General features: G+C 44.4%; 1 protein-coding gene across 3 annotated transcripts in view; it reads left to right on the top strand.

Moving 5' to 3' along the window:
• KALRN (kalirin RhoGEF kinase) overlaps window positions 1-24301 on the top strand; it is a 1228991-nt gene that overhangs the window by 505772 nt on the left and 698918 nt on the right. For all 3 annotated transcript variants that reach the window (XM_088460751.1, XM_088460749.1, XM_088460750.1), the window contains exons 12-13: window positions 18747-18916; window positions 19362-19536. In XM_088460751.1, coding sequence (XP_088316877.1) covers window positions 18747-18916; window positions 19362-19536 — 345 coding nt within the window. The remainder of the gene's footprint in view (window positions 1-18746; window positions 18917-19361; window positions 19537-24301) is intronic.

Below are 24301 nucleotides of genomic sequence, written 5' to 3' on the forward strand. Positions count from 1 at the left end.
CGAATCGTGTGCCCGCTAATGGGTATGCGCGCTGCGTTTGCACTCACGATCCATAGGTTTGCATGGTGCGAACACAGCATAGCATGGTGTACCGTGGCGCATGCAGCTGCGGCAAGTCGCATGACGCGATGCGCCTGCACTTTTGACATGCAAGCGACAAGAATGCAAGAGGACACATCTGTATGTCTCTGGTCTCTCCACTGACCGGCAAGGTTGCACCATACTACTTCATGTTCGCAACACTGCTGGGAATCAAACCAGCCAGGGCCGGTGCTAGGTTTCTCTGCAAAACTTCAGCCTACCCCCCCCCCCCCATCAGCAGTCCTAAACGCCTTCTAAAGAGGTCTGGCCCGGGAGTCACATGCCTCCCTGTCCCTGCTTCCCGAACCCAGCCTGCGCCTGCTGCCGGCACAGCAGACACTCCACCATCATCATCCTGCACCGTCTTCCACCATTACCATCATCCTGCACTGTGCCCTCGACTATCATCCTGAGCTGTGTCCCTTCGTCATCATCATCCTGCCTTGTCTTCCTCCAGTGCCATCCATTATCATCATCCTGCCCTGTACCCCTCCACTATCATCATCGTGCCCATTGCCCCTCCACTATAATCATCCTGTCCTGTACCACTCCACTATCATCCTGCCTTGTGTTCCCTCCCCCCATCAACATCCTGCCCTATCTCCCTCCTGTGCCACCCAGCCCCACTCCTTACCTTCTCTATCTAGTCTGCTGTCATGGGCTGGCTGACTGCTCCGTATGGTGGTTCCTAATCATCCCTTCACCTTCTCAGTTCCTGCCACAGGAGAAGGAGGGGGAGGCGGACTGACAGATGGTAGGCGCCACATAGTCTGCACCCCCTTGGCGTGGGTTTCCGCGGAGACCGAATGCTGTTCCAGCCGCCTCTGGATCACCTCAACCCCCTTCTGTAAACCATTTGCCAGAGCAGTGGCCGTGCCGCCACCGGCCCTATTACTCTCAGTCCTGCGTGTGAGCCACAGCTCCACCCACGGCCCACTCTATTGTTAATATAGCCTTGCAGGGGGCAGCCCGGTGCATGGGGGCTGTGTTAAGCCACTGTGGGAAGTGGGGCACAGTGCTGCCCCAGCGGCAACTGTCCAGGTGGCCCAAATATAAGGAAAGCGAGTGGCACCCTCCAGTGGCTGGTGCCCCTAGGCAGTTGCCTAAAGCTGCCTAATGGTGGCGCCGCATCTGCTGGCAGCATAGCGGACATGGGGCCTAATTCAACACAGGACGGAATTGCAAAGCTCCACACAAGCAGCTTTGCAATACTGTCCTTGCAATTATGGTAATTCAGCAGGAGGTGTCATTGCACCTGCATGCATTACTTATCCGAGCTGCGTCCAAGGACGCATCATCGTATAATCTGCGATAACATTGGCCGGCTGAGTGACCTATGGGGTCACGCAAGCCGGCCGCCGCAGATACAACAAAGAGGCCCTTAAACGGCAGCAGACTGTCAATCACTAACAGTCTGCTGTTGCTCTGCATGTGAACTCACAGGACCCGTACTGCACATGCGCAGTATGGGTCCAGCGCCTGCGCAGATTGTCAACCATCAGGAATCTGCGTTCAGCAGTGTACTTATTATTATTATCGTTTATTTATATGGCGCCACAAGTGTTCCGCAGCGCCTTACAAGGTACATAACCAAAAAGTGACTTACAGTAAAATACAATACAATGAAGGACAAGGACATGGATAATATACATAGGTGGCCATAACACCCAATTAAGCAACAAAGCATGTTGTAAGAAGTAGATGAACATAAAGTAAGGAGAAACACAAGATGGTAGAGGGCCCTGCTCGCAAGAGCTTACATTCTCAAGGGGAGGGGCAGACAGCCGGGCATGATACAGATGGGGAAGACAGGGAGGAAGGAGCATGTAGTAGCAAGTTAGGATGAGAGCTGGAAAGCATTGATGAAGTAGTGGGTCTTGAGAGCCCGTTTGAAGGATTGCAGAGAGGTGGAAAGTCTGATGGGGAGAGGGAGAGAGTTCCAGAGGTGGGGAGCAGCACGGGCAAATTCTTGGAGGCGGGAGTGGGCGGAAGTAATCAGTTGGCATGAGAGGCGGTGTGCATTTGTTGAACGAAGAGGGCAGACAGGATAGTGAAGGGAGATGAGGTCAGAGATGTAAATGGGAGAGGACTGTGTGAGGGCTTTGTAAGCGAGTGTGAGAACCTTGAATTGGGTTCTGAAGGGGAAGCGGAGCCAGTTGAGTGCTTGTAAGAGAGGGGAGGCAGATGTAGAGCGTTTGGAGAGGAAGATGAGCCGTGCAGCAGCATTAAGGATAGACTGGAGAGGAGAGAGATGGGATTTGGGGAGGCCAGATAGGAGGAGGTTACAGTAATCCAATCTGGAGATGACCAGTGAGTGTATAAAGGTCTTAGTAGCATCCTGGGTGAGAAAGGGTCTGATCCTGGAAATATTTTTAAGATGGAAATGACACTACTGTGAGAGGTTCTGGATATGTGGTTTGAAGGAGAGGGATGAGTCCAGGATAACTCCAAGACAGCGCACATTGGGGCTAGAGGAGATAGTTGTGCCATCATTTGATAAAGAAATAGTGGGAGGTGAGGTTATGTGGGAGGGTGGGAATATGATCTTAGACATATTAAGTTTAAGAAATTGCTGGGACATCCAGGAAGATATAGCAGAAAGACAGTTGGAGATACGAGTGAGGAGAGAGGGAGAGATGTCAGGGGAGGAAAGATAGATCTGAGTGTAATCAGCATAGACATGATAATGGAGGTCAAAAGAGCTGATGAGTTCACCTAGAGAGGATGTACAGAGGGAGAAAAGGAGTGGTCCAAGAACAGAACCTTGGGGAACACCTACTGTGAGAGGATGTGGGGGGGGAGATAAGCCATGAGAGGAGACAGAGAAGGATCAATCAGAGAGGTAGGAGGATAGTACTTCTGAATAAGGCCTAAGGTCTAGTAGAGATGTAGGATTTTGGGTAGGGGGATATACATATAGATATACAGTATATAGATACAATAGCTATATAGACAGATATATATACATAGAGAGAGAAATATATATATATATATATATATATATGTAGAGAGAGAGAGAGGGACGTTGGGACACGGAGGGAGAGAGGGGGAAGGGAGAGAGATGGAGGGAGGAGGGGACCGCAATCATATACCCAAATGGAGAAACTAGGGCAGCACAGACGGTGTAATGGTTAGCATTATTGCCTCACAGCACTGAGGTCTTGGGTTCGATTCCCACCATGGCCCTAACTGTGCGGAGTTTGTATATTTTCCTTGTGCTTGTGTGGGTTTCTTCCGGGTACACTGGTTTCCTCCCACACTCCAAAAATATACTGGTAGGTTAATTGGTTCCCAACAAAATTAACCCTGGTGTGTGTGTGTACATGTTATAGAGAATATAGATTGTAAACTCTACTGGGGCAGGAATACCTTATTTCTATATCATTATATGGAGATCCATGACTAAGGGATAATCCAGAGTTTTGTTGGTTAATCAGTACCACTTACAATCCAGACGAAGTGGAACGATAAAGAGCTGATTGGTTTGACTATTCCCACGGTCATCTGCCTGGTGGCTAGTGATTGGAGTTCCCACTCCAAAACCGGAGGGGCGGATTTCCTCCACATGTCTACTATTCACTGTCGGAGCAGCAATCCGGACACTGCCCTCCATATAGAGCTGGAGCGAGCCGGGAGACATGCTGAGCAGGTTAGCGGACACTGTACAATAAAACACCATTGAACAACTGAACATAGAATGCCGTTATAAGTGATTGGCGCTACTTGTGTCTGGGAACGGTTGATCCTATTCCAATGACTCTTTACTGGTTAAGCATTTAATAAACTGCATTTATTGTGAACGTTTTTGCACATCGGTGCGCAGATACAACCATTAGAGCATTTAAGAACAATACCGACACATGGATTTAATCTTTTTGATCTTTTTCCTTTTATTCCAATATATGAAATAAGTCATTTGTCTCAATATATGAAAGAAATCTTTAGAAACCTATCAAATTATATATAAGATCACTAGGTATTTGCAACAATTGACATCTATTTACACTTACACTACATTTTTGTATCTTTTAGACACCTATTTTGTTTGACTGTATCGATGTGATTTTTTGAGTTACTGTGACTCAATACGAATGTGATTTATCCTGAATATGTTCTTATTTTAAATAGAACTTATAGATACATTTTATATATTAAACAGCTTTGAATCCTATTGTTCACCCTTTTGTTGCTATATGTATATATATATATATATATATATATATATATACAATGTTCCCGCTAGGGTGATCCAGCGGGGCTCCGCACCCTGCCCTATTTCTAAAGGGCAGAAAGCACCCTGCCCTCCAGCGTGGTGCCCCAATGAAACAGCCTGCGGGTTCTGTCTTCCACCCGCGGGCTGCAGTGTCCCGCGGGTGTGGAAAACAACAGAGCAGCAGTCACCGCCGGTGAATGGACGCCGGGCACATGCGCCCGGCATCCATTTACAGTGACCAGGCACGCCCCCAAGAGTGACGAAAAGGGGGACGCGTCATAAAGACACACCCCTTTTTCATTGGCCACATCCCCTTTTTTGCGCACGCAGAAGCGCCCTTGCTCTAGGTTCGGCGAAATGCCTGCCGTCAGACCTAGAGTGAACACCATATACATACATACATACAGAACTGTAAAATATTAATATAACACATACATTTAATAAACATATGAATGAATGAACTGCAGTTCAATAATATTAAAACAAATAGATCATCACACATGAGATATAGTTTAGACTATATACAGTGCAAACCTGTGGCTGAATAAATGCAGTTGTTAAAGCTCAGACACAATGTATCACTGCTGGCTTGGACTCCATCGATACAGGTTGGGGCCCCCATATCCAAAATGCTTGGGACCAGGGGTATTTTGTATATTTGAATATTCCTTATTTTGGAATATTTGCATACCATAATGAGAGTTTGGGAATGTGACTTCTGCGTGTGTATAATATACAGTATATATTGTGACAGTCGGGATAGGGGTCCCTCTCCTGTGGTAGATGGACTCCCTCTTTACACACACAGCAGCCATAGAAACTGGACACAAGTCTGGGGTTTTCGTACAAACTGGTCAGCACCAGTCTTTATTGTGCCAAATGAATATAACAAATCGTAAACCAAATTCCTAGCCTGTATGGGCATCAAATAAACAGTAGGTACCCTCACTACCAGGACGGTTGGGTCTACTGCCCACGCCGTCAACAACAGCACGTGCACAGTACTTACAGGGTTGTCATAACAGTGTCTCTGGACAAGCTAGCCTGCATGCCTACTTCCCCAGGTGTGAGACTCTCAGCTACAACTGAACACAGCTTATATCAGCCAGTTCTAGCTGTAAGCTCTAATGAGCCTGCTACCAGGCTGAAAGGCCCAAAACCTGGAGTGGCCTGTGGATGGAGCCATACCTCTCCTCGCATCCACACCCCCAGGACCCAAACCGGATTTTCCAAAAGCTGATACTCTGGTCTGCTTACAAAACAGACTTCTCCTGGGGTTTTTTTTAAAACACAAAGGCCAAAAACCTAGGACAAATGTACCTGCCATTGACCACTTTACCAGTGCTTCTTTCACATATTCCCCCCTTTGTTTCGACCTGTGGGGCGGAACAACAGCAGCCCCCAAACAATGGACATGTGAGAAAGCATCTGCATTGGCCAGCTGGCTTCCTGGCCTGTGTTCTACCGTAAATGTAAGGGTTTGTAATGCCAAGAACCATCTCGTTATTCTCGCATTACTGTCCTTGTTTTCTGACATCCACTTCAGAGGGGCATGGTCAGTGATCAACCTGAACTTTCTTCCCACCAAGTAGTACCTGAGAGTCTCTAACACCCACTTTATGGCCAATGCTTCTTTCTCGACCGTAGCATAGTTTCTTTCATGTACATTTAATTTCCGGTTTAAGAAGAAAATTGGGTGTTCTTCACCCTCTTTGCTTTGGGACCGGACCGCTCCAATGCCTACATCTGATGCATCGGTTTGTACAACAAACTCTCTGTCAAAATCAGGGGTCATCAGAACAGGTTGGGTACATAACACTATTTTTAACTCCTGGAAAGCCTTCTCTGCTTCAGGACCTCATTCCACCATGACTTTCTGTTTGCCTTTGGTAAGGTCAGTCAGTGGGACTGCAATGGTGGCAAAATTGGGTAGAAACCTCCTATAATACCTAGTGATCCCTAAGAAGGCTCTCACCTGCTTCTTATTCAGTGGTCGTGGCCAGTTTTGGATTGCCTCAATCTTATTGAGCTGTGGCTTTATCAAACCTCTGCCAATGGTGTACCCAAGATATTTTACTTCTTCCATCCCCAGACAACACTTTTTTGGGTTGGCTGTCAAACCTGCCTTATAGATGGAGTCCAACACTGCTTGTACTCTGGGCAAGTAAGACTGCCAATCAGAACTATGAATGACCACATCATGCAGATAAGCAGCAGCATACTATCTATGGGGCCTTAGTATCCTAGCCATCATTCTTTGAAAGTTAGCAGGTGACCCATGTAGCCCAAAGGGCAACATTTTGTATTGAAACAACCCCTCTGGTGAAGAAAAAGCTGTCTGTTCTTTGCCGTTCTCAGTTAATGGCACTTACCAATACCCTTTGGTTAAGTCAAGAGTAGTTAAATATCTGGCTGTCCCCAGCCTTTCAATTAGTTCGTCCACCCTAGGCATAGGGTAGGCATCAAACTTTGACACACTGTTCAATTCCCGGAAGTCATTGCAGAATTGCACACTCCCGTCGGGTTTTGGAATGAGCACAATGGGACTTGACCACTCACTATGCGATTCTTCAATTACACCCAACTCTAATTTTTTTTTAATTTCCTTCGACACTGATTCTCTTTGGGCTTCTGGTAACCTATAGGGCTTTAAGTTAACCTTAACCCCTGGGTCAGTGATTATGTCATGTTTGATGATCGTGGTTTTCCCTGGTAGGTCAGAAAACAGCACCCTATTTCTGATCAGAAATTCCTTAACTTCCTGCTGTTGACTGGCTGACAGGGTTTTTGCCACTGTCTCTATGGGTACCATGGGCCCTGGGTTTACTGGAGGGGCTCGGATGGCTGACAGTGCTGCTCTATCCTTCCATGGTTTTATAAGATTTACATGGTATATATGTTCTGGCTTTCTTTTCCCCGGCTGGTAAACTTTATAATTGACCTGCCCCACTTTTTCTAAGATTTCAAAGGGTCCCTGCCATTTAGCCAAAAGTTTACTTTCTACTGTGGGAACCAACACTCTGTCCCCAGGAGTAAAGTTGCGTAAGCGAGCATTACGGTCGTATACCCCCTGCTGTGCCTGTTGAGCCTGTTCCAAGTGCTCTCTTACTATCGGCACCACAGCAGCAATTCTTTCTTACTGGTGGGCAGATAGTGACGGCACTAGTCCAGCAGTGTGTAGCAGCTCAAGGGCAGCAGACTAATCCCCATCCTCGTATAAATTGACGAGGCGGCAGGAAGGCCGATAGGCAGGAGATGGCATAAATACACGGCAATCTGCAGTGGCTGATGGTAGCTCTGGGACAGAGACTGATCTCTGTCTCTGTATGGAGTATGAGGCGGCTGGAAGCCAATGGACAGTACCCAGCAGGCCCAGTGCTAGTAGCAGCTAAGTGGCTTCTCCGGGAAGGAGACTGATCCCCGTCCTGTATATATAGACGGGGCGGCTGGAGACCACTAATGCAGCGTCCTGCTCGTGCCTCTGTGAGAGGGCCGTGTGATGCCGGCAAAGAGTAACTCCCGGACTGGGAACACATGTGTACACTCTGTGGGGGGTCGATCTCAGTCTCAGTAGTGGGAGATCCCGGCAGCAAAAAAAACAATAAAGGGCTTGATGTGAATGACACCATTGGAGCCAGAGAATGAAGTCCCAAGGATGCCTGAATGAAGAGAGCAGCAACACGTTTCGGCTACACTGTAGCCTTTTTCAAGCTTTTCAGACCACTGTAAAATGGGTAGGAAGCTCAGACTTCGGGAATTTTTTTAAGATAAGCATGGATCACTAGAACAAACTGGTGACATTTTTAGGAAACCAGGGAGATTTGACCCACCATCGACAAACCCTACTCTGAAAACATTCTTACGGATGGTCAATGAAGATGTTTGTTGGAACCAGGATGGTAGGACAGGCAGATTTGATAACCTTAGCCCAGATGAAAGTGAGGCACTTACTGCACTCCGTGAGAATAATTTAATAGTCATTCGTATGGCAGATTAGGGGGGAGCAGTGGTTCTTCAAGACACGGTTGCCAATGATTTGAAGGTACGGAGACAACTCAATGATCAACTAACATATATGAAAGTGACACATAACCCCATGTTGAATATCAAAAATAGAGTTGACAACCTACTTAGTTTGGCTCTGTCGAATGGATGGGTTGAAATTTTATATAAATTTTTGACGGTTGATCATCCTGTTTGCCCTGTCCTATACACTCTCCCTAAGGTCCATAAATCCTTAGTGGACCCCCCCCCGGGCATCCGATTATTTCCGCCCGAGGGTCGGTCCTGCAACCATTGGCTCAACTGGTAGACTTTTACCTGCAGGATTGTGTAAGATCAATCAGCAGTTACATTAAAGACACAGGGGACTTTTTACATGGGATTAAGACACTTACATTTATTTCTGATGATTGCTTACTGGCAACATTAGATGTATGTAGTCTTTATACTGTAATACCTCACTCTGAGGGGATTGAGGCGGTACGAAAAATCTTCTCGAGGACAACATTCAGGTCCTCCTGTGGAGTTGCTGATCTCTCTACTTCAGATGGTACTTGAGAATAACCACTTCTTATATGCTGATGAGTTTTTTTATGCAACTGTCGGGGACTGCTATGAGGTCCAATATGGCCCCCTCATATGCGAACATCTTCATACATCGCTATGAGAATGAACATATTATACCTCATTTTGAAGACAAAATTGTATACTTTAAACGCTTTATTGACAACATTTTTGTCATTTGGCGTGGTGATAAGGACTCCTTTTTCTGATGGTTGAGACCCTTAATGGCCTACAAAGCCCAATACACTTTACAGCATCAGCCGATCAGGATCGGATGAATTTCCTTGACGTGTTGGTCTTTAAGAAAAACAACCAGTTGGCACACACTCTGTTTCGAAAAGTAACAGACAGGAATACACTTTTGGCCCCTATGAGTAATCACCCAGATGCCTTAAAGAGTAAATTGCCGACATCCCAATTCTTATGTGTTCTAAGAAACAACTCTGAGATAGATCTGGCTGAACTTCAGTTGGATACAAGAGCTGAGTTGTTGATAATTTCCTCACCAGGGCAAGGAAGATCTTTGGAGGTCACAATGTTACCAATGATCGATTGACAAAGAGCGATAGAATGAGCCTTGGTGTCAAATGTGATACCAGGCTACGCACAGTACAACGTTCAATCAGGAGGCACTGGCCACTGATAACACTATGGTCATAGTGGGGACGACTCCACCTTTATTGAGTGTACACCGTGGCCATAACTTAAAGAACTTGCTATATAGATCTAATATGGAACTAACAACCACCAATTGCTATGTAGCCACGATAGCGCTGAGATGCCTCTTTAAAGTTAACCAATAGGTAGGTTGACTTGTTATTATGTATTGTGATAAAGATTAGTTTCAACCCACTTGGCTGGGGGTGTGGCTAGCAGTTATCCATGGGGGTATATAGGGAGGCTTAACACACTGTAACATGGGTCTTTCTTGGTGGTTTGGGGAGTCTGTCCTCAAGAAGGTTACCCTCGGTAACCGAAATGTCGACTTGTAACGACTTGTACTATGCAGTAAGGAATAAATAAGCCTTTAAATATCTCTTTGAAAAAAGCCCCTGGTGAGTGCACCTTATTTATCACTGTGGATATATCTTGATGTTACCTTGGATGGAACATTTGGGAAGCACCCCAGACAGTTGAACATCTTTATTCGTGTGTGCCAACCGACTCCGTGGAATATATATATATATATATATATATATATATATACACAGTCACGTGCATAAATATTGGGACATTGACAGAATTTTCCTATTTTGGCCTCTATTCACCACCACAATGGCTTTGAAATGAAACAAACAAGACGTGCTTTAACTGCAGACTTTCAGATTTAATTTGAGGGTAATTACATCCAAATCAGGTGAACGGTGCAGGAATTACAACGGTTTCTATATGTGCCTCCAACTTTTTAAGGGGCCAAAAGTATTGGGACAAACTAAACAATCCTAAATCTAACTTTCACTTTTTAATACTTTGTTCCAAATCCTTTGCAGGCAATTACAGCCTGAAGTCTGGAACTGCTGGGTTTCATCCCTGGTGATGCTCTGCCAGGCCTCTACTCCAAATGTCTTCAGTTCCTGCTTGTTCTTGGGGCATTTTTCCTTCAGTTTTGTCTTCATCAAGTGAAATGCATGCTCAATCGGATTCAGGTCAGGTAATTGACTTGGCCATTGCATAACATTCCACTTATTAGCCTTACAAAACTCTTTGGTTGCTTTTGCAGTATGCTTCAGGTCATTGTCCATCATACTGTGAAGCGCCATCCAATGAGTTCTGAAGCATTTGAATAAATATGAGCAAGGGAGGGAGCTGCTTGGAGCGGCTAAGAAACCAAATGAGGAATGTTGGCAGCACGGGAGCTGCTGGATGTGGCTAGGATGCCGTGTGGTGATTGGTGGTAGCACGGAAGCTTCTTGGAGCGCCTGGGAATCCGTATGGTGAACGTTGGCAGCACAAGAGCTGCTAGATGCGGCTAGGAAGCCATTTGGAGATTGGTGGTAGCACGGAAGCTACTTGGAGCGGCTAGGAAGCCGTATGGAGATTGCTGAGCTCGAGGGCTTATAGATGCGGCTAGGAAGCCGTGTGGGAGTTCAGTGAACAGGAGAACAGGAACAACCTGACTCTGCAGCCAGAGCGAGAGAACTCAGACACTCTGTAATGCGGCCTGTGTCGCCCGGTTGACACAAGCAGCTGAGATGGTCTAAGCAGGTTCCTAAACAGCAGACAGGTGGATTCAGATGCTGCAGTAACACATAATGGAGACAGTGAGGTGGAAACACTGCAGGTAACTAGATGAATGTAGACAGAAAGGACTGTGGTATAATACTGCAGGGCAAGCACTTAGGAACTGAACACAGCAAACATACACTGGTACTGATAGCATAACCGGCAATGAGATCAGGGCTGGGTGTATACTTATGAGATGCAGGATCGAATCAGAGACCATTCCTGGAGAGTGATTCCTAATTAAAAGGCATGTGTGTACCTGCTCTGCAGAGAGATGGCTAGTTAATTAGTGAACACATGAAACAACACAAACACAGACAGACCTGAATGACAGGTTATGAATTGATACAGACAAGACAGGATTTCCAGTTTCCTGCAAAAAGCCAGAACAAGGATAGGACATGATGCAGTATCCCAGTAACCACTATGACTAGGAATTGCCACCAAGATGATTTGCTAACCGCAAATCCTAACAGTTTGTTCCAAAGTATTACAATAGTTTGTCAATCTGACCAACCACATCACTGTCTTCCCATTCTGGTCAGTCCCTACGCTGACTTTCAAAAATATGAGTATTTGGCTCTAGGTATCACATAGATTTAAATTATATTATGCTTTTACAATAGGTTTAGGTGCTGGCTCACTGGCTTAAAGAGACAGAACCACACCCAAGCATACTAACTAATGACACCTTAAGCTTGGGCAGGCCCTGCACACAACTTAAATTATGGATAATCTATGGTTTGATTTCTTTGCATGTGTGGATTGCTTGGGTTGTTGCTGAAATTTGGTGAACATTCCATTACAATATCCCCATTACAAATATATTTACTGAAAAAAATGTTGATGTGTTAAATATTTATTTTATCCGCTGTGTTCGTGTGTATGTAATATGTATATTTATTTATTGTAGGATAAAGAGAGCACTCACCAGTCTTCTTAACATAAAAAAGTGAAAAAAACTTTTTAATGGCCCACATATTTCCACAAGTCCATTTGGTCGATATTTCGGACCTCAGCGGACCCTTTGTCAAGACACAGAGACCACAAAGTTTGTCCAAAGCAGATACAAACAACTCAGCCTATATATATACCCACTATGTAATCCTGAGACACACCCATGAATCCACATTAAACAGCACAACCAATTAGCTGCATTAAGTGTATTATATCCATACCTCCCAACATGACCCTCTCCAGGAGGAACACAATGCTCTGGTCCTGGACTTCCCTGGTAAGTTATGATTGGTGGAGGCTCCAGGGGTGGGGCTGCAATACAGTCCAAAATTCAAATAGGGGAGTCACACCAACTGCCAGTGAGTCCCAGCCAGTGGTGTTTGGCAGCGTGTGAAATGACAGTTGGTGTGACTCCCCTATTTGAATTTTGAACTGCGTTGCAGCCCCACCTCTTACCAGGGAAGTCCAGGACCAGAGCATTGTGTCCCTCCTGGAGAGGGTCATGTTGGGAGGTATGTATATCTTATAATATTACTCACAACATAGCTGTGAACATTAAATCCAACAGTCACAATCAGTATCTATAGCCTCTGTAGTAGGCACAGTCTCACTTCAATGATATATATATAAGAAAAATATAATGCAAAGAAAAACATTTTTAACATAGAAAAATAATAAAAAACTATTTAACTATTTCATAGTAAATATAATGCAGGTAATAAATCTTTGTTTAATGTCCCTTTTGGGCCAGAGAAAAAATTTTTAAGCATTGGATTTTGAAAAATAAGCTTAAGCTACAGATGCAGAATCTCAGGTAAAGACATTGAGAGAATTCATCTCATTCATGCCCTTTGGGGCCACAGTGTCCAGTTGATGGATCCAGCTGGCCTCTCTTTTCAACAAAAGTAGACCCCCGATCGCCCCCTCTCGTCAGGGGGAATCCAGTCTATTAACATATATATTAAAGTAGAGACTTGGTGACGTACTCTCAAAAAATGCAGGGCCACTGATTTATCTGTTGATCCTGTGTTATATGTGAGGCGAATAGAGGATTGGTGCTGGGTCATGCACTCTTTGAATGTCCTAATCGTCTTCCCCACATACATAAGCCCACAAGGACATGTTAGGAAGTAAATGACGTGGTCAAGCTGGCAAGTGAGCCTATGTCTCAAATAAATCTTGTGACCGTTGTGCGGGTGGCAAAAGAATTTGCCAGTAATTAGCGACCTACAGGTCGTGCATCCCAAGTATTTAAAGCATCCATGCCACTGTGATAGACAGTTTTACATTTCTTTCATTCTGGACGCATATCTGGTCTTAACAATATGTCCTTCAAATTTTGACCCCATTTTATGCTCAAAAGAGGAGGGATCTCCGATAATTGTTTAAATGCTGCAAAAGTGGAAATAAGTGGCCAATTCTTGATCGCTTTTTTAGTGGATCTCAAATTGTTATTACAGTGGATATTCAAGATCACCGTATCAGCATGCATGTCCTTCAATTTATGCTGTTTAATATTTTTTGTTCTTTTAAGGCATCTCTCTATCTTTTTTTGTTGATATCCACGCTCAAGAAATCTATCTTGGCACTCCACTAACTGTTGCTCTGCACTCATCGCATCAGTATTGCTCCTCAAAACTCTGACAAACTGGGACACTGGGAGGCTGGACTTCAATGGCTCCGGGTGGTGGCTTGAGGCCCATAACAGTGCTTTCCTGTCGGTTTCCTTCCGATATAGCGTATAACCAGGAGTAAACTCTTGTCGTAATATCGTCACGTCCAAAAAGTGCATCTATGATTCATCTACTGTCGCTGTGAACCTAATGGGCATATCTAAATGGTTCAAAAAATCAATCATGTTGAAAAAGAAGCTGCATCTTCCCTCCAAATAACGAAAATGTCATCAATGACATGTTTAAAGAATAATAACTTATCAGAAAAAAGCTCAAAAATGTATCTCTGTTCATACTGGTGCATGTACAAGTTGGCGTAAGATGGCGCCAAAATGGAACCCATGGCGGTTCCAGCCAATTGGACATACCAGTCGCCCTTGTACATTAAATGGTTGTATTCCATACTGCACGTAATAGTGACAGAAAAAAATCAATTGGCGGTCCAGCATAAGGGCCTATTAGCAATGCATCCCTAACATCCTTAGAAAGTGTCCAGTGTCCTTTAGATAAGTGCTATTAGACTTCACCAGCGGTTGCAAAAATAAATCAAGAAATTTTGCTACTGGCTGCAGTAAAGACCCTCTAGCAGAGATTATAGGTCTCCCAGGTGGATCAGTGAGGGACTTGTGGACTTTAGGCAAAGTGTATAAAAGTGGACAAATTGGGTAGTCCACCGTCAAAATTGCCAAGGTCTCCTCACTGATCCACCCCTGTGTATGACCCAGATTTAAAAGGTTATCAACCAGTTTCTTAAACCTTTTCGGAGTATTAAACTCAACCCTCCCAATAGATGGCTTCATCAGAGAGCTGCCTTTTAACTCAGCATCATACTTAACAAAGTCTTGCAGCACCTCAGCTCCTCCCTTATCGGCGTTACGTATTACAACCGTGGTATCATCACGCAAGACTTTGAGAGCTCTGTGCTCTTCCCTGCTAAGATTATCAAAGGTTTTAGATTTTACAGCATCCCCACGACACTCATGATCAACAACTCGCAAAAATGTCTTAAGACTAGCATTGTTTGATACTGGATCAAATGTCCTGGGTCGTTTAAACCGCGAGACAGGTGTCTGCATTATCATTTTTGGTTGATTAACAAAGAACTCTTTAAGACGTAACTTTCTGCCCATGCGAAAATGATCAACAGACCAGTTAAATGAGTCAAATGAATTAGTGAGTATAAAAGATAAACCCTTATACAGCAAAGATTTTTCGACTGAGTTTAATGGACGTTTTGATAGATTAAAAATAAATTCCTCTGACCTCTTTTGCCTCTTGCTCGCCCTGTGCCTTTTATTACACCCTCGCCTTGGATGATGTCTCTTTGTTTTAGGCCAATGCCACTTCTCTTTGTCCTTGGGTCTGTGCCTAAAAAAGACCCAGAGGGAGGGAGGGTGTCAACTGATTCAGCTTCAGAAGAGGAGTTAGAGGAGTATTTTTCACCCCTCCTTTGGCCAAAATCACTTCTACTATGAAAAGTATATTGTGACCGAGAGTTGCTGTTCTCCCCAGATAACCACTTATAGACAGTGTGCCTTTGATAATCAGACTCCACTATCTCAAGCTTTTTCCGTTTAAAAGAGACAAGGTCCACCTTATACTTTGCAATTTGCGTATATAAACGTTCAAACCAGTTGTCAGATTTATCCGCTCTGAAAGTCGAAATAAAATGTTTCTCAAAATTTTTATTTGATTCTTCACTTTAGCCAATTCCAAACCAACCTCTTCAATAACTAAAGCAATGAGGTCAAATGAACACTTGTTCAACACCTCACACCAGACTCAAATTGTTTTAAGTGTGGACAACCTGATGCGGATCTAATGCATTGCATGTGGCACTGTGCGGAGGTACAGAGGTTCTGGTCCACACATATACAGTTAGGTGCATAAATATTGTGACATTGACAGAATTTTCATATTTTGGCCTCTATTCACCACCACAATGGCTTTGAAATGAAACAAACAAGATGTGTTTTAACTGCAGACTTTCAGATTTAATTTGAGGGTAATTACATCCAAATCAGGTGAACGGTGTAGGAATTACAACGGTTTCTATATGTGCCTCCCATTTTTTAAGGGGCCAAAAGTAATGGGACAGACTAAACAATACTATATCTAACTTTCACTTTATAATACTTTGTTGCAAATCCTTTGCAGGCAATTACAGCCTGAAGTCTGGAACACATAGGCATCACCAGACGCTGGGTTTCATCCCTGGTGATGCTCTGCCAGCCCTCTACTGCAAATGTCTTCAGTTCCTGCTTGTTCTTGGGGCATTTTCCTTTCAATTTTGTCTTCATCAAGTGAAATGCATGCTCAATCGGATTCAAGTCAGGGGATTGACTTGACCATTGCATAACATTCCACTTTTTAGCCTTAAAAAATTCTTTGGTTGCTTTTGCAGTATGCTTCAGGTCATTGTCCATCTGTACTGTGAAGCGCCGTCCAGTGAGTTCTGAAGCATTTGAATATGAGCATATAATATTGCCCAAAATACTTCAGAATTCATTCTGCTGCTTTTGTCAGCAGTCACATCATCAATAAATACAAGGGAACCAGTTCCATTGGCAGCCATACGTGCCCACGCCATGACACTACCACCATCATGCTTCACTGATGAGGTGGTATGTTTTGGATCATGAGCAGTTTCTTTCCTTCTCCATACTCTTCCCATCACTCTGGTACAAGTTCATCTTTGTCTCATCTGTCCATAGGATGTTGTTCCAGAACTATAATGGCTTTTTTAGATGTTGTTTGGCAAACTCTAATCTGGTCTTCCTGTTTTAGAGGCTCACCAATGGTTTACAGCTTGTGGTGAACCCTCTATATTCACTCTTGTGAAGTCTTCTCTTGATTGTTGACCTTGACACATATACACCTACCTCCTGGAGAGTGTTCTTGATTTGGCCAACTGTTGTGAAGGGGTTTTTCTTCACCAGGGAAATAATTCTTCTGTCATCCACCACAGTTGTTTTCCCTGGTCTTCCTGGTCTTTTGGTGTTGCTGAGCTCTCCGGTGCGCTCTGTCTTTTTAAGAATGTTCCAAACAGTTGATTTGGCCACACCTAATATTTTTGCTATCTCTCTGATGGGTTTGTTTGATTTTTCAGCCTAATCATGGCTTGCTTCATTGATAGTGACAGCTATTTGGATTTTCATATTGAGAGTCGACAGCAACTGATTCCAAATGCAAATGTCACAGCTAGAATCATCTCCAGACCTTTTACCTGCTTAATTGATAATTAAATAACAAGGGAATAGCCCACACCTGTCCATGAAATAGCTTTTGAGTTGATAGTCCCATTACTTTTGGCCCCTTAAAAAGTGGGAGGCACATATAGAAACCGTTGTAATTCCTACACTGTTCACCTGATTTCAATGTAATTACCCTCAAATTAAATCTGAAAGTCTGCAGTTAAAGAACATCTTGTTTGTTTCATGTCAAAGCCATTGTGGTGGTGAATAGAGGCCAATATATGATAATTCTGTCAATGTCCCAATATTTATGCACCTGACTGTATATCCACCACGTTGGGAATTGGTTTCGAACTAACACCTGAGTGGGCTATGTGGGATACTGTACCATCATCTGGGTCATCCTGTCCCCCTGGAGGTACCCGTCTACTATTAGCAAAGATTGCAGCAGCTGCAAAGAAAACCATATTATCCCAATGGAATTCTGCTGACACTTTAACACTCAGTCTCTTTTACAGCCTAGAATTCTGTACCTATTTAACATGGTTTGGCTAGAACTATCCCTTAATAAAGACAAGGAGGCAGAGAAGATCTTTAACATTTTTCTTCCGTATGTTCACACATTAACACCTCAGGTTAAAAACACGCTCCGTGCTGCAGTCCAACTTACAGCCTGGTATAATGAAGAAACCTTGGCCCTCATTCAGAGCCGTACGTTCTGAGCAGAGCGCACGCTCTGAATGAGGGCCGCCCTCCATGAAAATGGAGCGTCCTCCTGGACGCTCGTATAGCTGTGGGTCACCACCCACAGGCTATACGAGCGTGCAGTTTGATGGCCGCGATGGTCTTGACCATCGCGACCATCGAAACTGCGAGCCGGAGCCTGCGGTTCAGGTTTTCAACCGCAAGCTCCGGAGTGATTTTGGCTCTATCTGAGCCAAAATCACTCCCACTGACATCACTAGTGATGTCAGTGGACCGGCTTCTGACGGGAGGCGTTCCCGTGGGAACGCCCCCGTCAGTGAGGCACGCCCCCGGCACGCCTACCAAAGGGGGCGTGCTGTCAATCAACATCGACAGCACGCCCCCTTTGATCAGACACAACGAGCGAAGGACTTTCCTTCGCTCGTCGCGTCTGGCGCATGCGCACGATGGAGCTCCCTCCGTCGTGCGCATGCTCAGTCCAGAACATCGACCCACTTGCGAGCTGACAGCCGCTCGCGAATGGGTCTGAATCAGGCCCCTTGTCCTCAGGTAGACCCCCATTTAGGTCCTGTAATGCTATGTTCCTCATGGATGGATTATATCTTACTGTTAATGTCTTGTTACTTTCTGACCAATATGTTGTATTGCTAATTGCAATCTTACAATAAAAAAGTAAAAAAAAAAAAGAAAAAGATATAATACACTTAATGCAGCTAATTGGTTGTGCTGTTTAATGTGGATTGATGGGTGTGTCTCAGGATTACACAGTGGGTATATATAGGCTCTTATAGGCTGAGTTGTTTGTATCTGCTTTGGACAAACTTTGTGGTCTCTGTGTCTTGACAAAGGGTCAGCTGAGGCCCGAAACGTCGACCAAATGGACTTGTGGCAATATGTGAGCTATTAAAAAGAGTTTTTTCACTTTTTTATGTTAAGAAGACTGGTGATTGCTGTCTTTATCTTATAATATATTATAGCATGCTGTGGATTATTTCTTCAGGATAGCTTGAGGTTTGACACCCCAGCAAAATTGGACAGAATTTATTTGGGAGTGCCACTTTGTCTGGTTGCTAGATATATATACATATGTGTGTGTGTTTATAATTTTTTTCTTTATACTGTTACTGTCACCAGCTCTGGACCTGGATGGAGGATCTGCAGAAGGAGCTGCTGGAGGATGTATGTGCAGACTCTGTGGATGCCGTCCAGGAGCTCATAAAACAGTTCCAGCAGCAGCAAACAGCTACACTGGATGGGACCCTCAATGTCATTAAGGAGGGAGAAGACCTCATCCAACAACTCAGGTGAGTCTGTAAATGTAAGCTTTAATGACAACTGGTTTCTTTTAAGAGTGGAACAGAGTCAGACAAAATTGCTGCCAGTTCCATGATACGGCTTTGTGATAACCAGATAATTCTTCATTCTTATAGTTTATCTGCAAAATCTTTATTTCAATAAAGTGCTATATATACTCCTGCAGTGTACTTACTGCTAATTTCTTTTGCCTAATGCTCCAAAGTCTACAGCCAGCTGTCTAGACGTCGTACATTGAATAGTCTAGAAATAAGTTTATAGTGAGATATAGAAATGCATACACTCTATATTGCAGCAGCTTGCCAGTGTATATTATAGAAATGGATGTATTGTGAGATGTAGGATGTTGTACACAATACGCTTTGTACACTGCAGAAATCTGCGGTATTTAGTAAGATTTAGGATTTTCTACACACTGTGCTCTGTTTATTGCAGAGATTCAGCAGTATCCAGCAATAAGGCCCCACATAACAGCTCTATAAGTCACATTGAATCAGTCCTTCAGCAGCTGGATGAGGCTCAGGTACAGATGGAGGAACTGTTCCATGAGAGAAAGATAAAATTGGACATCTTCCTGCAGCTGCGCATATTTGAACAGTACACAATAGAGGTGAGTGCTCTTCAGTGATCGAACATGTATGTATCCACTGATCCAGATAAATCTTTGTCAGTCTGCTTTGGCATTATGAAAAGAAAAATTGCTGGACCTGATTGCTTAAGGTCTGGTAGCATAAGGTCAGGGGCAGTGTTTAAAGTGGATCTAGACAAGTGGTGAAACTCACTGCCACCCCTCGGTGCAATGTCAATAAAGGGACAGCCGAAAAAATGGGTGTGGTCTCAAAAGAAAGGGGCGTGATCACATAAAAGTATTTCTGATACAAATTACTCCACACAGTTAGCTCATTCTTGATTCACATTACATAACATAGTAGTGTCTCTTATTCATGTATGACCCACAGCAGTGCCCCTTTTACACAATGCCCACAGTAGTAGTGCCCCTTATACAATGCCCACAGTAGTAGTGCCCCTTATACAATGCCCACAGCAGTAGTGCCCCTTCCATATAGTGCCCCTTCCATATAATGCCCACGGTGCTCCTTACACAGTGGTAGTGACCCTTATGCATAGCCCACAATAGTGGTATAGTGCCCCTTATGCAGTGCCCTCTGTAGTAATGTCCCTTATGCAGTGCCCCCAATAGTGGTAGTGCCCCTTATTCAGTGCCTACAGTGGTAGTGCCCCTTATGTAGAGCCCACAGTAGAGGTGCCTCTTATGCAGTGCCCCCTATGCAATTCTCCCATTAATAATCCCATTGTAATAGTGACCCCAATAATAGTGTCCCTAGTAGTATTGCCCCCTGTAATAGTGCCCCCTATAGTAATGCCCCTCTTTAGTAATGCTCCCAGTAGTAGTGCTGTAGGAGTAATGCACCCAGTAGTAATGTCTCCTGAGTAATGCCCCCAGTAGTATTGCCCCATAAGTAATACCCCATGTAGTTGTGCCCCCTGAGTAATGCCCTCTGTAGTAATGTCCCCTATTTTGAGGCCGCTTACACAACAAAAAACCCAAAACTAATATTTAACTTATGCCCCGCTCCCACGTCGGCTGCCTTCTGGTCCGCTTGGCTGGTCCTCAGTCTGAACTATGGGAGAGACGTCATGACGTCTCTCACATAGTGCAATGCACACAGCGTGACCCGGAAGCCGGAGCTCATGAGTGACCTCCAGCCTCCGGCTGCCGCTGGCACTGCTGGGATGGAGCCAGGTGCCCGCTGGTAACAAAATCTCAGAGTCTCGGCAAATGGACCCTCCCTGCTGTGCCGGGGTTAGGTGGGTTGGAGGTGGCAGCACTGGTTCTGTCTCCAAATAGAAGTGATGGGACGCAGTTCCGAACCGTTCTGGCCCACTTTGACCCCTGATCAGGGACGTAACTAGGTATTTGAAGGCCACATAGCAAAAGTTTGTAAGGCCCCTATGTACCAGCTATCGGTGAAATATGTAACTTTGAATTTGCACCTATTGTAGTTACGCTCATGCATATGGTTATTTGCTATGGGCATTCACTCTTATTTCTCTTGAAATTATTATCTTTCTTAATTTTGATGAATATGGGCTTTCTAGAAATAGTGGCCTTACATTTTTATGCTTTGTAGTTTGATTAGTAGAAGTCTTTGGTCACCATTTCGACAAGTTTCGGTGATGTAAGCTCTCACAAGCAGGGCCCTCTACCCTCTTGTGCTTCTCCTAACTTATACTGTCATCTACTCCTCACCTGGGCTTCTAACACCTGGTTGCTTACTCTATGTTGCTTATTTGAGTATTATGATCAGTAACACAGCAATGTGTATAAACCATGTCCTTGTCCTGCATTGTATTGTACTGTAAGTCACTCGTTGCTTGTTCACTTATTTGTCTATGTACTGTGTAAGGCGCTGCTCAACACTTGTGGTGCCATATAAATAAAGGATAATAATAAGTTTTTATTTAACTTCAAGCAACATAATTGGACAGAGTTATTTGCAGAATTTAAATGATTATACTCAATGTGTAGCCTTTTTGGGTGGACGTGAGACTAAACCATATAACCTTATTATGAACACAAATGTTTGTGTCCCCAGATCACCTGCAGATTGTTTTTGATAAGCTTCCGTACAGTGCTTGCCCCTCTGACCTGACCTAAGTCTGCCCCAAATTCAGAAGTTTATTTGCAGCTATTCCCGGGAGGCTAGCTAGACATTGAGCGTGTTATTTTAATGGACTCCATTGTAGAGTGGACAATGGAATCCATTAAAATATCACAAGTGAATTGGCAGATAATCAATTGTGTAAGGGGACATTGTTTATGGGGAATGAGTTGACTGGCTTACTGGTTCATTACAGGGACATTAGTTACTTGTGGAGATCACTACTTGTTAGTAGTTGCTTGGTGAGTTACTGGTGATTGTTTACACAGTTGGATTCAAGTAAAGGTGCGTATGAACTAGGCGATTAAACATCATTATCGTTCAATCGCTTGTTAATCGCCCGCAAATCGGGCATTTTAAAGTAAAAAACGACCAGCGATGCGCGTGCCCGCTGGTCGTTTTTGACATCAATCATCGCCCGTACATGCTGGTCAACGTCAACAATCACGTCAGGTTCAGCACGGACGGGGATGATGGATGTGCCTACACTGAACGACTGAATGTTCAGTGTAGGCACATCACAGACTGTGAAACGACAGCACGATTACAATGTCGTAATCGTGCTCTCGTTTCTATGTCTATTAGTGGATACGCACCTTAACTTTGGGAGTGACTCTGGCTGCTGGAGCGAGGGGCACTGATTAGTTGGTGTGTGTGTGTATAACGGAACTGAGTAATTGTTGTTTAGAGTGGTACAGGACATATGAACATATTTTTTTGCATGGAGTTATATTATGGAGAGGATACTACCAGTTTCTTTTCAGTTGCATGTATTGAAATCTGACCCTGCCAGCTTCTGTTCAGAAGTACATAGGGGCATCTCCTACCCCTGCTAGTGTTCTTTCTGTGGTATGTTTGGGCATTTTCTGCCTCTACTAGCTCTCTTCACTAGTATGTATGAGTAACTCCCACTCCACCAACTTCTGTTCTGTTCATATGGACATCTACTGCCCCTGCCATTGTCCTTTCAGTAATATGTATGGACATCTCTTGCTCCTCCCAGTGACTGCTCATCAGTGTGTATGTGAATCCACCTGCCACTGCTAGCTTCTGTTCAGTAGTAATAGTGGGCACAGGTGTCAACGTCACTAACCACCCCTCCTCAAGCCAGTTTTAAATATACACAGCGGTTTTAATGAGGTCGTGTGACATTCTCATTTATTTTTTTTATGAAATTTGCAACCAAAATAAAACAATTTTGTAAGTGTTGCTATGGAATCGTAGCAATTACATTTTTAAATGGTCATAGATAAATTATCAAGAGTCAGTCTGTGAACCTTTAGTAAGTCCTTGATGCCCCCTAGTGTGAGGTATATCAGGGCCGAAACTAGGATTTTTGTCACCAGGGGCAAGACAGTAATTTGGCGCCCCCCATGTAATTCCCCCTGCAGTAGTGCCCATATTGTAATGCCCAGATAGTAATGCCCATATGTTAATACCCCCATAGTAATGCCCCTGTAGTGCCCACCATACAGTAATGCCCCTGTAGTGCCCATGCTCCCATATTAATGCCCCTGTAGTGCCCATGCTCTCATAGTAATGCCCCTGTATTGCCCATGCCCCATAGTAATATCCCTGTAGTGCCCTTACAGTAATGCCCCTGTAGTGCTCATGCCCCCACAGTAATGCCCCTGTGGTAATGGCCCTGTAGTGCCCATGCCCCAATAGTAATGCCCCTGTAGTGCTCATGCCTCATTAGTGATGCCGCTTATTGCCTATGACCCCATAGTAATGCCCCTGTGGTAATGTCCCTGCCCCCATAATAATGCCCCTGTAGTGCAGCTTATTAAAAAAAAAAGTACTTACCTTGAACCCCGCTCCTGCTTCCAGCGTCGCGTCCGGTCCGCCGGCTGCTCCTTGGAACTATGGGGGAGATGTCATGACGTCTCCCCCATAGTGCCCGTGGGGAGAGCCGGAAGCTGGAGTTCGGGAGAGAACTCCAGCCTCCGGCTCCGGCTACACCGCGTCGCTGCAGAGAAGGAGCCGGGCACCCGCTGGTAATAAATATTACCAGCGGACGTCCGGCTTGGAGCCTCTCTGCAGCGCCGGGCTGGAGGTCACTGGCACCAGGTACAGTGGCTCACCCGGTGCACGTGCACCTCCAGCCCCCCCCTAGTTGCGGCCCTGGGTATATGAATAAGTTAGATGGGATGACCGGAGGCAAAACTGTCGGCTCTTTTCACTTTGTGACAGTTACTCATATGCTTATTGCAGGCTAAAAATCCCTTCTCCCCTTCAGATAACCTGAGTTCAGATAGGCTGGGGGATGGCACTGGTCACGATTAGCATAACAATGGCTGAACTGTCTAGTCATCAGCTCAGTCCCAACAGGGGTAAAAAGTGTGTTGCATTTATCAATATTATTTATTATTATTTTGGTACCAGCTATTCAATGAACCTTTCACAGGGTGGACAAGTCACTGTCAAGCAATCCTTCTGATGTAGGGATCATTTGGAGGTGCTGTCTCATTTCTGTCAGTGGATAATATATGGTCACTTATGTTTATAGCTGCAGCTGTAGTGAGAGCTTCTGTGTGCATAATGTTTTCTATTATGAAATTCCCATTTATAAGTCTACATATAAGGTAAGGCAATTTTAACTTCTCCCTCCGTAAGTATTTTTGAAGTCTATTTATTACATTATGGAGTGACAAGACTGAGTAATGCTTGCACATTGGTGCTTATTAGAAG

This window comes from Taudactylus pleione, unplaced genomic scaffold (assembly GCF_031769625.1).
Source record: "Taudactylus pleione unplaced genomic scaffold, aTauple2 ptg000977l, whole genome shotgun sequence".
Taxonomy (NCBI): domain Eukaryota; kingdom Metazoa; phylum Chordata; class Amphibia; order Anura; family Myobatrachidae; genus Taudactylus; species Taudactylus pleione.